The sequence below is a fragment of the Coregonus clupeaformis genome, chromosome 17, assembly GCF_020615455.1.
Source record: "Coregonus clupeaformis isolate EN_2021a chromosome 17, ASM2061545v1, whole genome shotgun sequence".
Lineage (NCBI taxonomy): Eukaryota > Metazoa > Chordata > Actinopteri > Salmoniformes > Salmonidae > Coregonus > Coregonus clupeaformis.
The window spans coordinates 70,883,034-70,899,432 of record NC_059208.1 but is presented as its reverse complement, the minus strand read 5'-3'; the positions used below and the strand labels follow the sequence as shown (position 1 = coordinate 70,899,432).

Below are 16,399 nucleotides of genomic sequence, written 5' to 3'. Positions count from 1 at the left end.
CTTGTATATAATCTCATTACTACCTCGTACCCCTGCACAGTGACTCGGTACTGGTACTCCTTGTATATAATCTCATTACTACCTCGTACCCCTGCACAGTGACTCGGTACCAGTACTCATTGTATATAGTCTCATTACTACCTCGTACCCCTGCACAGTGACTCGGTACCGGTACTCCTTGTATATAGTCTCATTACTACCTCATACCCCTACACACTGACTCTGTACTGGTACTCCTTGTATATAGTCTCATTACTACCTCGACCCCGCACAGTGACTCGCACCGTACTCCTGTATATAGTCTCATTACTACCTCATACCCCTACACACTGACTCTGTACTGGTACTCCTTGTATATAGTCTCATTACTACCTCGTACCCCTGCATAGTGACTTGGTACTGGTACTCCTTGTATATAGTCTCATTACTACCTCGTACCCCTGCACAGTGACTCGGTCCTCCTTGTATATAGTCTCATTATTGTTATTTTATTATTGTGTTACTATTATCTTTTTAGCTAATAGTTTTTACATTTTAATTCTTCATTGTTGGGGAAGGGCTTGTACATAAGCATTTCACGGTAAAGTATACACCTGTTGTATTAGGAGCATGTGACAAATAAAAATGTATTTGATTTGACTTTTGCCCATTCACGTCAGGGGCCATAGCACATTTTAAAGTGTGTCTCTGGAACAAAGCGTCTCACCATTCTCTATCTTTCACACACATACATTTTAGTCAGTTATCCAGAGCAATTTACAGTAGCTAGTGCATACATTTTCGTACATTTACATTTTTTAAAAATGTTTAGTCATTTAGCAGACACTCTTATCCAGAGCCACTTACAGTTAGTGAGTGCATACATTTTTTTTTTTCATACTGGCCCCCCCGTGGGAATCGAACCCACAACCCTGGCGTTGCAAGCGCCATGCTCTACCAACTGAGCAACACACACACTTGTATTAATCAGATGGCATATTTTCAATTGCAATAATCGAATTTAAACAATCTCGCCCGCTATCATTGGTCAACGCATATGCATTGCCATTTGCAGCTGGCTGTCAACACGAACAGACTCCTCCCTTTGTAATGTTCTGTCTGTGAACGTCCTGCTGATTTTAAAAGGACACTGAGCGGGAGGAAGGCTACTGGCGCCATCTTGACTCTTTTAATGAGTACAACAGGAAGAGAACCGCTGGGAGTAATTGCATAATCATTGATATTTATTTTGAAAGGGGGGTAAAATCGGTAAGTTAAATATATAATACTTTATTTAAAAATTGATTTGTGAGTTTTGTGATGAGAAATTAGCATGCACGCCGATGCTTTCTGTGCCGGGGCCCTCCTACTTGCTAACCGCTAGCGGAAAAAAAGTATTTGCAGTTTTGCACGCGCGCCCAGCACAGTCGCTAGTTAGCTACAATAGCTGTTAGCGTGAAATAATGCATTCCCGTTTTTGATACATTATGATTATGTATCATCATGCTTCTCTTCTTATTTTGTTTACTTTGATATATTTTCCAAAATTGTAGCTAGGATTTCAAGCTAGCTAACTAGCTCTCTTGCTAACTAAACAGCTAGTGTGAGCTAACATGTTAGCAAGCTAGCCTAGCCTTGTTTAATCAAAGCCCCAAGTAGTTGATTTCTCGGACAACGTTTAGTTCGCAAGTCCACCAGTACTTGAACATGAGCTACTAACTATATGAATCATCTCATTTCAACCAGTACAGTAATTAGCTAACTAAGTTATTTATTAGATTGTAATGCGGATATTTCTGATTTATTGGTCTCCTATCATCCAAAAAGTCAAGAGTCTGCTCTCCAATTCAAAGCTACACACTTCATTTGTGGATATTAGCTAACGTTACAACTACCGTCTTATTTTGCATGGCGAATTTTCTTCCCAAAAGCTTATCTACCTACACATTTGAAAAAAGTTTATATTTCACATACCATCTTATAGCTTTATATACTGCTTTCTCTCTTCCAGGTGCTCTTACCCCCGGTTATTCAAGAGCTAGCAACCAACCGGGGCAATGTTCTACGCCCACTTCGTGCTGTCCAAACGTGGGCCTCTGGCCAAGATCTGGCTAGCGGCCCACTGGGACAAGAAGCTGACCAAGGCTCATGTGTTTGAATGCAACCTGGAGAGCAGCGTGGAGAGCATCATCTGCCCCAAGGTAAGGAAAACCTGGCTAACAGATATCATGATTCATGTCTCTGTTGAATGTCAATCAAAATGTCCCCACTTGAAGGTCCATTGCATAATGTCCAGTCTTGAGAAGTCAGTCTCATCCCTTGGCCGTTCATTAGACATCACATTGGCCATTGTAGATCTTATGGCGTTCCTGCTTAGACCAATCCAATAGTTTCAGATCTACGAGTGGAAGAAGTCAACAAGGGTCTAATGCTGTAACTAGGTAGTGACCTGATTAGAACCAGGCCGATTGACTTAGACTGCATGCATCATGTTACCTTGCTAGTGACAGCAGCTACTGGATGAAGCTTGTGGTCGACTGTTCTACAGCTGATGATGTAATGTTCCCTATGAAGTCTCTTCCCTGATGTGATCCATGGGACCTGTTCAGGAGGGCACAATGTTACGGAACGTTCAATTGGAAAGTATATTTTGTAGGCCAGAAATGATTCTGTCAGAATAGGGAATCATATAGTCTCTATTCATTCTATTTCAACCACAGCGTTCACCACACTGAATACACCCATGGTTCTGTCTCCCCCAGGTGAAGATGGCGCTGAGGACCTCAGGTCACCTCCTGCTGGGTGTGGTGAGGATCTACAACAGGAAGGCCAAGTACCTCCTGGCTGACTGTAACGAAGCCTTCATCAAGATCAAGATGGCTTTCAGACCAGGTATGTAGCTCGGGTCTTATGGGACTAGGAATAAACTTGGAAGAGATCAGGAGTGTGAGCGGCTGAGCGCACCATTGAAAAGCAGGTCCAGTAATATACCATTTAGCAGACGCTTTTATCCAAAGCGACTTACAGTCGTATGCACACATTTTTACGTATGGGTGGTCCCGGGGATCGAACCCACTACCCTGGCGTTACAAGCGCCATGCTCTACCAATTGAGCTACAGAGGACCACAGTGTGTGTGTGATCCCAGCCTTACTAATTGTTTATGTATTTGCGCACCACTCTGTCTGGGTGCCCTCCAGGTGTGGTGGATTTACCTGAGGAGAACAGGGAGGCGGCCTACAACGCTATCACCCTACCTGAGGACTTCCATGACTTTGACCAACCCTTACCTGACCTTGAGTAAGTCCTAGATAAAGATGATATATTGTCTATGGAGGACGTTCCCTCCCAGTACAACCCTACACAGCCCTCCCAGGAAGATAACTGTTGCTATTGTAACAGGCAGCTAATGACTATACAAACCAGTATTCTCCTCATTTAGGAGACCCTGTCCCTTCCAACCAAATACAGATTCTATTCGGCTACCTGGCATAAGGAACAGTGGTATGCAGCTATAATGAACTGAATTTAAACACTAACACCACCTCTGTTTCCACAGTGACATAGATGTAGCCCAGCAGTTCACCCTGAACCAGAGCAGAGTGGAGGAGATCACCATGAGAGAGGAGGTGGGAAACCTCAGCCTCATGCAGGACAATGACTTTGGTAAGGAGCTGTCAGTCAATATTACTGTGTTTTGTTAGACATGCTCCGGTACTTTGGCGACCAAGAAAGTATATATTTTTATACATTTACGTCATTTAGCAGACGCTCTTATCAAGAGCGACTTACAAATTGGTGCATTCACCTTATGATAGCCAGTGGGACAATCACTTTACAAATAGTTTTATTTATATTTTTCTAAATTTCACATTTTGTATTTTTATAGTATATTTTTCAAACTCGTTTTTATATATATATATACTTTTTTTTAGACATATTTTTATTATTATTATTATTTATTTATTTTTTTGTAGGGGGGAGGGTGTAGAAGGATTACTTTTGTACTATCCCAGGTATTCCTTAAAGAGGTAGTAGGGTTTCAAGTGTCTCCAGAAGGTGGTGAGTGACTCCGCTGTCCTGGTGTCGTGAGGGAGCTTGTTCCACCATTGGGGTGCCAGAGCAGCGAACAGTTTTGACTGGGCTGAGCAGGAACTGTGCTTCCGCAGAGGTAGGGGGACCAGCAGGCCAGAGGTGGAAGAAAGCAATGCCCTCTTTGGGTGTAGGGACTGATCAGAGCCTGAAGGTAAGGAGGTGCCGTTCCCCTCACAGCTCCGTAGGCAAGCACCATGGTCTTGTAGCAGATGCGAGCTTCAACTGGAAGCCAGTGGAGTGTGCGGAGGAGTGGGGTGACGTGAGAGAACTTGGGAAGGTTGAACACCAGACGGGCTGCAGCGTTCTGGATGAGTTGTAGGGGTTTAATGGCACAGGCTCCACCAAAACTCCCGCTTTGGACTGGATGTGTCAATGTGTAGTTTATACATGCATAATCTATGAGCAGAATTACTCATAACTCAATTAGCCGTGAAATCCCTAGTTTGAAAGCGACTGTTTAAAAAAAAAACTGTACCGTGCCACATTTTCCCTACATTTCCCCCACGTGGGCCAGCCCCCTTGCAATTTGAGTTCTAGCCAATGAGGTTCAGCCCCTCGCATTTGAGTGACAGCTAGCAAGAGGTCTGCCAGCGTTATTCGGGGCGGGCCCAAAGGCTCAGTGGACACAGCAGAGAGAGTGACAGCTAGCAAGCAGTCTGCCAGCGTTATTCGGGGGGGGCCCAACGGCTCAGTGGACACAGCAGAGAGAGAGCAATGACGTGGTGCACGTATCTGCACATTTGTGGGGGATCGCTTGTGAGTGCTACTTTCAGAACTACTGGCTGAAAAGTATACAAAGTACCAGAGAATCTCTTCAACTGGGTTATGGATTAGCACTGTATATGCTACAGCAGCAGCAAGTCATGTTCATAATACAGAATATTGTATTTCCCCTGTAAAAACTAACTCTATTGTGAATGCTGATCTAACTCTGTTGTGAATGCTGATCTGAATCTGTCATACATTTGGGGAATGCTAACTATATTACTTAGATTACTTAGCTGGAGGACATATTCGCATAATTCTAGCTAGATTACTTAGATGCAGACATTCTCATAATGCTAGCTATATATTAGATTACTTATATGCAGACATATTGTCATAAATATTACCTTGCATCACATTACCATCACATCTCTTTGTCTTTCCTTTTCTATGTGTTCTAACAACTCTGTGTCCCTCCCTCCCATCTAACAACCCTCTGTGTCCCTCCCTCCCATCTAACAACCCTCTGTGTCCCTCCCTCCAAATTAACAACCCTCTGTGTCCCTCCCTCCCATCTAACAACCCTCTGTGTCCCTCCCTCCCATCTAACAACCCTCTGTGTCCCTCCCTCCAAATTAACAACCCTCTGTGTCCCTCCCTCCCATCTAACAACCCTCTGTGTCCCTCCCTCCCATCTAACAACCCTCTGTGTCCCTCCCTCCAAATTAACAACCCTCTGTGTCCCTCCCTCCCATCTAACAACCCTCTGTGTCCCTCCCTCCCAGCTGACTTTGGCATGGATGACCGTGAGATGATGAGGGTAGAGGGAGGCTTTGAGGAGGACATCATCCATGGAGCGACAGCCTCTAATCTGCTGCTGGAGGCAGAGCCTGGGCCTGCTCACCTGCCGGACAAGTCCAACCACCTAGAGTACGACGACTTTGGAGACACCATGGAGAACAACGAAGGAGGGATGCTGGGTAGGTGGGGGGGATGCTGGGAAACCGCCCCATAGTGTTGACTGTCTCTGTGCTCTAAAGCTTTGTGTTTGTGTGAAAGACTAATACAGTACTATTCTAAAGTCAGACTAATAGGATGACGGCAGTCCAATGTTTATCATCCCACCCCAAAATGGTTTGTCGCGGAGCCTGAACCGTGTTACTCTTGTTTGTCCAGTGGATAAACTGCTGTCCCAGGAGGATGGAGGTGGTATCTTTGACGACCCTCCAGCCATCACAGAGAGTGTGATGGCACCCCCAGACCATGGAGATGATGAGGACGACTTTGACAACCTACAGTCACGTACGTTCTTTACCTAGACCAACTTCCTCATTTACATCTGTTGATCTCTCTCTAGAGATTTTCAAGGAGCCAGAAAGAATGGGATAACAATCAGTGTGTTGTTCATTGGGGCACACCGTAGCAATACGTTTTCCAGCAGAAACAAACATCTGTGTTCTTATTTGACAAGTTCAGGTAGTACCTCCCTGTTTCAAAACGTTTTCGCCCTACTGAACACTACCCTGATCACAAGCTTGTGTGTTATTGATGATAAACCATGACACCATTTAAAACTAGCTAGAAGTTAATTACCGGTGTCATCATCACTCCTACTGTACGTATTAAGATGTCTTGTGATGTTGTCCCACAGCTGGTCCAGACAGTCCTGACTCCGGCCCAGTGGAGCCCCTGCCGGCCATGCAGGACCAGACCGAACAGACCACCCTGGTTCACAATGAGGAGGAGGCCTTTGCCCTGGAGCCCATCGACATCACCGGTGAGCAGCTCTATTCGTTATCAGAATACTGTAGAAACGCAACCAAAAGCACTTTTCTCAGCTTGTCTGGTGAGCGCTTCTCTTTCATTGACTGTTCAAATCGAAATCTGCTAGAGATACAGGGGCTGTGAAAAAGTATTCGGCCCCTTTCTGATTTTCTCTGTGTTTGTATATTTTTTTTATTCTGAATGTTATCAGATCTTCAACCAAAACCTAGTATTAGATAAAGGGAACCTGAGTTTTTCAAATAACAAAATAAATATATACTTATTTTATTAACAAAGTTATGCAACACCCAATTCCCCTGTGTGAAAAAGTAATTGCCCCCTTGCACTCAATAACTGGTTGTGCCACCTTTAGCTGTGATGACTGCAACCAAATGCTTCCTGTAGTTGTTGATCGGTCTCTCACATCACGGTGGAGGAATTTTGGCCCACTCTTCCATGCAGAACTGCTTCAACTCGGCAACATTTGTGGGTTTTCAAGCATTAACTGCTCATTTCAAGTCCTGCCACAACATCTCAATTGGGATTGGGTCTGGACTTTGACATTCCAAAACTTCAAATGTGTTGCTTTTTAACCATTTTCATGTCGACTTGATTGTGTGTTTTGGATCTTTGTCTTGCTGCATGACCCAGCTGTGCTTCAGCTTCAGTTCACAGATGGATGGCCTGACATTCTCTGATACAGAGCAGAATTCAGGGCTCCTTCTATTAAGGCAAGTCGTCCAGGTCCTGAGGCAGCAAAGCATCCCAAATCCATCACACTCCTCCACAGGTTCCCTTTATCTAATATTAGTTTTTGGTTGAAGATAACATTCAGTATCAAAAATTTAGAAAATCAGAAAGGGGGGAAATACTTTTTGTCTCAGCTTGTCTGAAACTAATAGAATAACTTGAGTTGCCTCTGGAATGAAATGCTGACACAAAGCTGATGAAATTGTTGAACATTGACACCACAGGGACTTGAGCTTTGAAGAATAGCTTTTTCTATGAATGGCTGCATATGATAATGGAAATGTACACCTGCACACTGCTGGCAAAGAATCCTCTATCTATTCTGCTAATGTTTCAGCTAACCTATCAACCTTCTCGGTCTGTGGTGAAAGAAACCAAATGGTGAAAGAAATAGTGATTTGTCGGTCATGAGTGGGAAAATGACATCCACCCTTCTGTCTAGTGAAAGGAAATGAAATCCACACTTCTGTCTAGTGAAAGGAAATGAAATCCACACTTCTGTCTAGTGAAAGGAAATGACATCCACACTTCTGTCTAGTGAAAGGAAATGACATCCACACTTCTGTCTAGTGAAAGGAAATGACATCCACACTTCTGTCTAGTGAAAGGAAATGACATCCACACTTCTGTCTAGTGAAAGGAAATGACATCCACACTTCTGTCTAGTGAAAGGAAATGACATCCACACTTCTGTCTAGTGAAAGAGACCAAGGCAAAGAGGAAGAGGAAGCTGATTGTTGACAACCTGAAAGAGCTGGACAGTAAGTCGATCCGCGCCCAGCTCAGCGACTACTCTGACATCGTGACCACGCTGGACCTGGCCCCTCCCACCAAGAAGCTGATGATGTGGAAAGAGACTGGGGGAGTGGAGAAACTGTTCTCTCTCCCCGCACAGCCTCTCTGGAACAGCAAGCTGCTGAAGGTGAGAGCGACAGACGTCAACACACACTCAGAACAATGGCCTTTGACGATTTTAGCTACTGAAATAAGATGAATGAAACGATTTTCCTTTTTAACTGTATCTCACTAGGTATAGATGAGTCTTGACTTCTGAATAAGCTTTGGTCTGGAGCTAGGGATCGTGTTACAGAGGTCTCAATAACTGCCCCTCTGCAATAACTGCCCCTCTGGGATGACCGAAGTTTATGGAATTGACTGAAATATGTCCTGTGTTGTCAGATGTTCACACGCTGCCTGACCCCTCTGGTGCCGGATGAGATGAGGAAGAGGAGGAAGGGAGGTGAGGCAGACAGCCTGGATGAGTTCCTCAAGGACCTGGAGAACCCTGAGGTACCCAGAGAGGAGGCTCTGTCTGGCAGAGACGTTATCGGTAAGTTACCTTCACTCTCACCACGCACATACTAACCCTAGAGAAGGCTTTCTCCCTGTCTCACCCCACACATACTAACCCTAGAGAAGGCTTTCTCCCGGTCTCACCCCACACATACTAACCCTAGAGAAGGCTTTCTCCCGGTCTCACCCCACACATACTAACCCTAGAGAGGGCTTTCTCCCTGTCTCACCCCACACATACTAACCCTAGAGAGGGATTTCTCACATACTAACCCTAGAGAAGGCTTTCTCCCTGTGTCACCCCACACATATTAACTTAGAGAAGGCTTTCTCCCTGTCTCACCCCACACATACTAACCCTAGAGAGGGATTTCTCACATACTAATCCTAGAGAAGGCTTTCTCCCTGTCTCACCCCTCAGTGTTTCACCCCACATGACCACCATACAGTTATTCATATGATACATGTCGTTCCCCAAACATCCATCTATTTCTCAATGGCTCCTCCTCGATTACCTCATGCCCTCCCATCGGACGCTCCTTCAATACGTTCTGAGATTGAGGCCAGGAGAGAGAACGTGAGGAATTGAAAACAACTGAGTAATATCCATGATCTTGTTATTCCTCTGTCATTATCAAACCAACCCTGTGTGTGTCTCTCTCTCTCTCCCCTCAGACCAGACCATCATGGAGGAGCCCAGCATGCTGCAAGCCTCCGCCATGGAGGGCAGTAGGACCACCCTGGATGAGTCTGTCATGCCACCACCATCCACCCCACACGGAGTCAAACACAAGGCCCACGACAAGGAGGCTGGCCTGCCTGTGAGTACTACTGCTTTCATTCAGGAGACTGGGGTATCAGCCTTTTCTCTACAGCTGCTACAGTTGATTGGGATATCAGCCTTTTCTCTACAGCTGTTACAGTTGATTGGGATATCAGCCTTTTCTCCACAGCTGTTACAGTTGATTGGGATATCAGCCTTTTCTCTATCAATCAATTTTCAATCAATTTTATTTTATATAGCCCTTCTTACATCAGCTAATATCTCGAAGTGCTGTACAGAAACCCAGCCTAAAACCCCAAACAGCTAGTAATGCAGGTGTAGAAGCACGGTGGCTAGGAAAAACTCCCTAGAAAGGCCAAAACCTAGGAAGAAACCTAGAGAGGAACCAGGCTATGAGGGGTGGCCAGTCCTCTTCTGGCTGTGCCGGGTGGAGATTATAACAGAACCATGCCAAGATGTTCAAAAATGTTCATAAGTGACAAGCATGGTCAAATAATAATCAGGAATAAATCTCAGTTGGCTTTTCATAGCCGATCATTAAGAGTTGAAAACAGCAGGTCTGGGACAGGTAGGGGTTCCATAACCGCAGGCAGAACAGTTGAAACTGGAATAGCAGCAAGGCCAGGCGGACTGGGGACAGCAAGGAGTCACCACGGCCGGTAGTCCCGACGTATGGTCCTAGGGCTCAGGTCTCTCAGTTGGCTTTTCATAGCCGATCATTAAGAGTTGAAAACAGCAGGTCTGGGACAGGTAGGGGTTTCAGTAACCGCAGGCAGAACAGTTGAAACTGGAATAGCAGCAAGGCCAGGCGGACTGGGGACAGCAAGGTGTCAGCATGCCCGGTAGTCCTGACGTATGGTCCTAGGGCTCAGGTTCTCAGAGAGAAAGAGAGAACGAGAGAATTAGAGAGAGCATACTTAAATTCACACAGGACACTGGATAAGACAGGAGAAGTACTCCAGGTATAACCAACTAACCCCAGCCCCCCGACACATAAACTACTGCAGCATAAATACTGGAGGCTGAGACAGGAGCGGTCCGGAGACACTGTGGCCCCATCCGAAGAAACCCCCGGACAGGGCCAAACAGGAAGGATATAACCCCACCCACTCTGCCAAAGCACAGCCCCCGCACCACTAGAGGGATATCCTCAACCACCAACTTACAATCCTGAGACAAGGCCGAGTATAGCCCACAGAGGTCTCCACCACAGCACAAACTCTACAGCTGTTACAGTTGATTGGGATATCAGCCTTTTCTCGACAGCTGTTACAGTTGATTGGGATATCAGCCTTTTCTCGACAGCTGTTAGTTGATTTGCCATGTGTGATGAATATAGTGCATTGAAGTCTTAATCACACGAGCTCTCCTAGTAAAAACACTATCAAAATGGACATGGAACAACCAGCAATGGAATCATTCATGCTTTGTCCATCTCCTGTGACCAGTTGTCTTACCTACTATAGTTGAATGCACCTAGTTTAAGTCTCTGGATCAGAGCGTCTGCTACATGTAAAACGATGTGTGTAAAAACCCAATAATAACAGCAGGGTATATAAATGTATTCAACAACCAGCAATGAAATTGTTAAGGTTTTGTCCACCTCTGACCAGTTGTATGAGCGTCTAACCCTCTTGTCTCGTCCTGTCCATTAGATGGGAGCCCAGGAGCCTCAGGCTGATCACTCAGTCCTCTCGTTGGCTCAGGCTGATCAGTCAGTCCTCTCCATGGCTCAGGTAGACCTGCCCCCAGAGGAGAGCCTCAACCTCACACAGCTGGTGCCTGAACTGGACCTGCTGGACAAGGAGAAGAAGGACAAGGACGACAGTGATGAGGAGGTGAGTGGTGTCAAGTTATCATCAGGGAGGGTTTATAGGGGAGGGGAGTGGTGTCAAGTTATCATCAGGGAGGGCTTATAGGGGAGTGGTGTCAAGTTATCATCAGGGAGGGTTTATAGGAGAGGAGGATTGGTGTCAAGTTATCATCAGGGAGGGCTTATTGGGGAGGGGAGTGGTGTCAAGTTATCATCAGGGAGGGCTTATAGGGGAGGGGAGTGGTGTCAAGTTATCATCAGGGAGGGCTTATAGGGGAGTGGTGTCAAGTTATCATCAGGGAGGGTTTATAGGAGAGGAGGATTGGTGTCAAGTTATCATCAGGGAGGGCTTATAGGAGAGGAGGATTGGTGTCAAGTTATCATCAGGGAGGGCTTATAGGGGAGGGGAGTGGTGTCAAGTTATCATCAGGGGAGGGCTTATAGGGAGGAGTGGTGTCAAGTTATCATCAGGGAGGGCTTATAGGAGAGGAGGATTGGTGTCAAGTTATCATCAGGGAGGGCTTATAGGGGAGTGGTGTCAAGTTATCATCAGGGAGGGCTTATAGGGGAGGAGGAGTGTAGAGACAGGTGGTGGTGGTTAGGTGCATTAAGCCACAGGATCTATCTGTTGTCATAGTGACAATAAGAGACAGTTTTAATTAAGGGATGTAACTGATTAGAAATTAAGTTCAGAAGATGTGTAAAGGATGTGTTTTTTTTAAATGTAGTCACACTTGGGGTTAACTTGACACGTAGCTTGATAAACACATCAACAATTTCACCTCAACTTGCCTGCATATTGGACCTCTGAAAACGTAACATTTGTGGGTACTACACATCTATACTACCTTTTGTAGATTGTAATGGACTGTGTCGTGTCCAGTCACCTTGGGGTCCTGCATGTTTTCAGAGTGAGTGTGTTTCTGTCTGCAGGAGGAGGAGGGTGATCCAACCCAGGACCAGGAGGAGAAGAGATGGAACAAGAGGACCCAGCAGATGCTGCATGGCCTTCAGGTAAACAATACAACAAACTATGCTAATATTCTGTTCTGTTTGAAATTAGTAGAGGTACAGAATATTACACAAATAAATTGCCATGTGGAAAATTGCTATAATGGAAAACGGTGCCGTTGCAGTATTCTGATAATGGGTTTTCATCCTCATCTGGTTGTCCTGTGGCGACGGACTCACTTTATATCATAGCATCCTTAGCAGTCATTCCATGATCTCTTATTTGGACGACCCCCTTTCCCCTTGGATCAGTCTGTTTCTATTTGGACGACCCCCTTTCCCCTTGGTCAGTCTGTTTCTATTTGGACGACCCCCTTTCCCCTTGGTCAGTCTGCTTTCTATTTGGACAACCCCCTTTCCCCTGGGTCAGTCTGCTTTCTATTTGGACGACTCCCTTTCCCCTGGGTCAGTCTGCTTTCTATTTGGACGACTCCCTTTCCCCTGGGTCAGTCTGCTTTCTATTTGGACGACCCCCTTTCCCCTGGGTCAGTCTGCTTTCTATTTGGACGACCCCCTTTCCCCTTGGTCAGTCTGTTTCTATTTGGACGACCCCCTTTCCCCCTTGGTCAGTCTGTTTCTATTTGGACGACCCCCTTTCCCCCTGGGTCAGTCTGCTTTCTATTTGGACGACCCCCTTTCCCCTTGGTCAGTCTGCTTTCTATTTGGACGACCCCCTTTCCCCTGGGTCAGTCTGTTTCTATTTGGATGACCCCCTTGGTCAGTCTGCTTTCTATTTGGACGATCCCCTTTCCCCTGGGTCAGTCTGCTTTCTATTTGGACGATCCCCTTTCCCCTGGGTCAGTCTGCTTTCTATTTGGACGACCCCCTTTCCCCTGGGTCAGTCTGCTTTCTATTTGGACGACCCCCTTTCCCCTGGGTCAGTCTGCTTTCTATTTGGACGATCCCCTTTCCCCTGGGTCAGTGTGCTTTCTATTTGGACGACCCCCTTTCCCCTGGGTCAGTCTGCTTTCTATTTGGACGACCCCCTTTCCCCTGGGTCAGTCTGCTTTCTATTTGGACGACCCCCTTTCCCCTGGGTCAGTCTGCTTTCTATTTGGACGACCCCCTTTCCCCTGGGTCAGTCTGCTTTCTATTTGGACGACCCCCTTTCCCCCTGGGTCAGTCTGCTTTCTATTTGGACGATCCCCTTTCCCCTGGGTCAGTCTGCTTTCTATTTGGACGACCCCCTTTCCCCTGGGTCAGTCTGTTTCTATTTGGACGACCTCCTTTCCCCCTGGGTCAGTCTGCTTTCTATTTGGACGACCCCCTTTCCCCCTGGGTCAGTGTGCTTTCTATTTGGACGACCCCCTTTCCCCTGGGTCAGTCTGCTTTCTATTTGGACGACTCCCTTTCCCCTGGGTCAGTCTGCTTTCTATTTGGACGACCCCCTTTCCCCTGGGTCAGTCTGCTTTGTATTTGGACGACCCCCTTTCCCCTGGGTCAGTGTGCTTTCTATTTGGACGACTCCCTTTCCCCTGGGTCAGTCTGCTTTCTATTTGGACGACCCCCTTTCCCCTGGGTCAGTCTGCTTTCTATTTGGACGACCCCCTTTCCCCTGGGTCAGTCTGCTTTCTATTTGGACGACCCCCTTTCCCCTGGGTCAGTCTGCTTTGTATTTGAACAGACCATTGATCAGTAAGGTGCCTCTCTCTGTTCTCTCCTCTCTACAGCGCGTCATGGCCAAGACGGGAGCCGAACAGGTGAGCCTGTTGGAGCTGTGCCGAGACAACAACAAGAAGCAGGCAGCCGCCAAGTTCTACAGTTTCCTGGTACTGAAGAAACAGCAGGCTATTGAGCTCAACCAGACCGAGCCTTACAGTGACATTATTGCTACAGCCGGACCAAGATTCCACCTCGTTTAGACACTGCTTGAGGTCCAAATGGCACCCTAGTTTCTATATAGCACACTACTTTTGACTAGAGCCCTATGAGACCCTAGTGCTCTGGTCAAAAGTAGTGCACTATATAGAAACTAGGGTGCCATTTGGGACGGGCTCATTGGAAATGGCTTTTTCACAATTTTATCTATTTTTCTGTTTTTGTTGGCCTGTTTTTTTTGTGGTTATTTTTGGCCGTTTTTTGGGGGGGGGGCGACTAAATGCTAACTTTTAAAAAGGATTGTACTGTATCTACCACAACGGAATCATGCAGTATTGTTGTTTTTAAGTGAGGAATGCATATATATTCAGTGTATTTATATTTCCGGTCAAGTTCTTTTTCATTTTTTAAAGCTTTTCAACCACACTAGTTTTATTTTTGTTTATTTGTAACAATACATTTCCCAGTGTTCTGTAATGGTACAATTCATCAAAAGATAACACCACAAATTTTAGTCTCCGATCAAGAATTCCCCAAATTTTAAAGAACATTTACATACATGCTGTTTGCAGGTATTGTTATATCATGAGAGAAATTGAATACGCGCTCTTCACCTCAAGTTCTTCCTCATTGCACTTGACATAAAATCCTGGTTTTCATGAAAACCATTTTTGTTTTATAGGTTGTTATTTCTGTTGATAAATTGGCTACATTGCAACTAGCATTGAATTGTATTTTTTAGGTGTATAATAATGGCAATTTATTCATGGTGCATCACGTTTATTTTGTACCTCTACGGCTATTATTTTTTTTGCATAAAGTAACTAGATGCTTGTACATGTTTCAAAGAAAGTTGATGATCCCATGTTTTTAGTCAATGGTTAACTAGCTGTTGTGATACTTCTGTAAAGAATTTGAAATAAAAGTGTTTTAATTACTTGGTTACACACTAGCTCTGAGCCATTCAGTCGGGTGAAATAACATCAAGCGCCTGTTCCAGAAAGCAGGATCAATGAGTTTGCCAGCTAACTGCCCAAAATTGCTTGAAATTATTTAATCTTTTTGAGAAATGTGGACTGAAAATAATTGTCTCGACAACAAGTTGTGGCTGTTAATCAAAGTTAGATGGCTAACTTAAAGGGATTCTTCAAGATTTTGGCAATGAAGCCGTTTATCTTCTTCCCCAGAGTCTTATGAACTCGTGGATACCATGTTTATGTCTCTGTGTGCAGTTTGAAGGAAGTTGTTAACTAGCGTTAGAGCATTGACTGGAAGTCTATGGGAACAGCTAGCATGCTTCCTTCATACTGGACACAGTCTGAGACATAAAAATGGTATCCACGAGTTAAACTCCTTCATTGCCAAAATCTCGAAGTATCCCTTTAATAATCCTACTTTCTGGAATACCTTGTTATACAACACCAGTTCACACTCCTGAGGTTATTGTTGTAGCAAAGTATGAGGTCGAAATGGGCTACGTTCTTAGAATCAGTCATGTGAATATACTGCATTCACTGAATACACTTAAAGCACAGTTACTTCATCTTTACCTAAAGCGCATCAGACCTTCCTCAAGTAGTCTCAGAAATCCCAGACCTAAGGCAACAGTGCTCCTGGAACATTGTGGGAGGCAACCCGTCTGTCTAGAGCAGGGATGGGCAACTGGCGGCTTGTAATGTAGTCCAGCGGATCAATTTCTAAAGACAACTTCCTGTTGAGAGTTAGAATAGTAGAGTACACAAGGTGCAATTTAGAAATTTGGTTGTGCATCAACAGTTTTTATGTTAGTCACTGACAGTCACTCAATCAGCCCATGTAAGCTAAACGTTTTTTAGATTGGTAAATTAGTCTAGTGGCCAGCTATCTAAACTTGTAGTAATCATGGTCGAATTACCGGCGGGGGGGGCATTCATTTTGTTAGTCACTCTCACTCAGATACAGTATATTAAAAACGGCAAACATATCTCTCCACCCTATGGCAAACCATGTAGAATTAGCTGTAAAACTGCAAATTTTTCTCTCCGCCCCATGGCAAAATTAGTAGAATTACAAGAAATTAGTTATAAAATTGAAAAATAATCTCTCCTGCAAATGTGTAGATTTACAGCAAACTTTAAAACTGCAACATTTTCACTGCCCTATGGTATGATTTTTTCCCTCTCAGCTGTCAAGAGGGCTCCCGAGTGGCACAGCGGTCTAAGGCACTGCATCTCAGTGCTTGAGGCGTCACGACAGACCCCCTGGTTCGATTCCAGGCTATATCACAACCGGCCATGATTCGCAGTCCCATAGGGCGGCGCAGCGTCTTCCGGGTTTGGCCGGTGTAGGCCATCATTGTAAAAAAAATGTGTTCTTAACTGACTTGCCTAGTTAAATAAAGGTAAAATA

The 16,399-nt window shown here is 45.2% G+C and overlaps 1 protein-coding gene across 1 annotated transcript; it reads left to right on the top strand.

Moving 5' to 3' along the window:
- The first annotated feature begins 1,111 nt into the window (after positions 1-1,111).
- On the top strand, positions 1,112-14,956 carry LOC121585942 (double-strand-break repair protein rad21 homolog A). The gene is made up of 14 exons (XM_041902293.2): positions 1,112-1,248; positions 1,991-2,180; positions 2,742-2,871; positions 3,179-3,278; positions 3,538-3,644; positions 5,564-5,758; positions 5,955-6,080; positions 6,430-6,555; positions 7,991-8,214; positions 8,472-8,622; positions 9,261-9,406; positions 11,025-11,207; positions 12,116-12,196; positions 13,864-14,956. The coding sequence occupies exons 2-14, from the start codon at positions 2,037-2,039 to the stop codon at positions 14,053-14,055; spliced, it is 1,905 nt and encodes a 634-aa protein (XP_041758227.2). The 5' UTR covers positions 1,112-1,248; positions 1,991-2,036; the 3' UTR covers positions 14,056-14,956.
- Positions 14,957-16,399: the final 1,443 nt, after the last annotated feature.

Bases quoted from the DNA above. Each gene is read 5' to 3' on its own strand.
- LOC121585942 (XM_041902293.2), top strand. From the start codon at position 2,037: ATGTTCTACGCCCACTTCGTGCTGTCCAAACGTGGGCCTCTGGCCAAG. The intron at 2,872-3,178 runs GTATGTAGCTCG...GGTGCCCTCCAG, and splicing joins CAAGATGGCTTTCAGACCAG to GTGTGGTGGATTTACCTGAG. The intron at 8,623-9,260 runs GTAAGTTACCTT...CTCTCCCCTCAG, and splicing joins GTCTGGCAGAGACGTTATCG to ACCAGACCATCATGGAGGAG.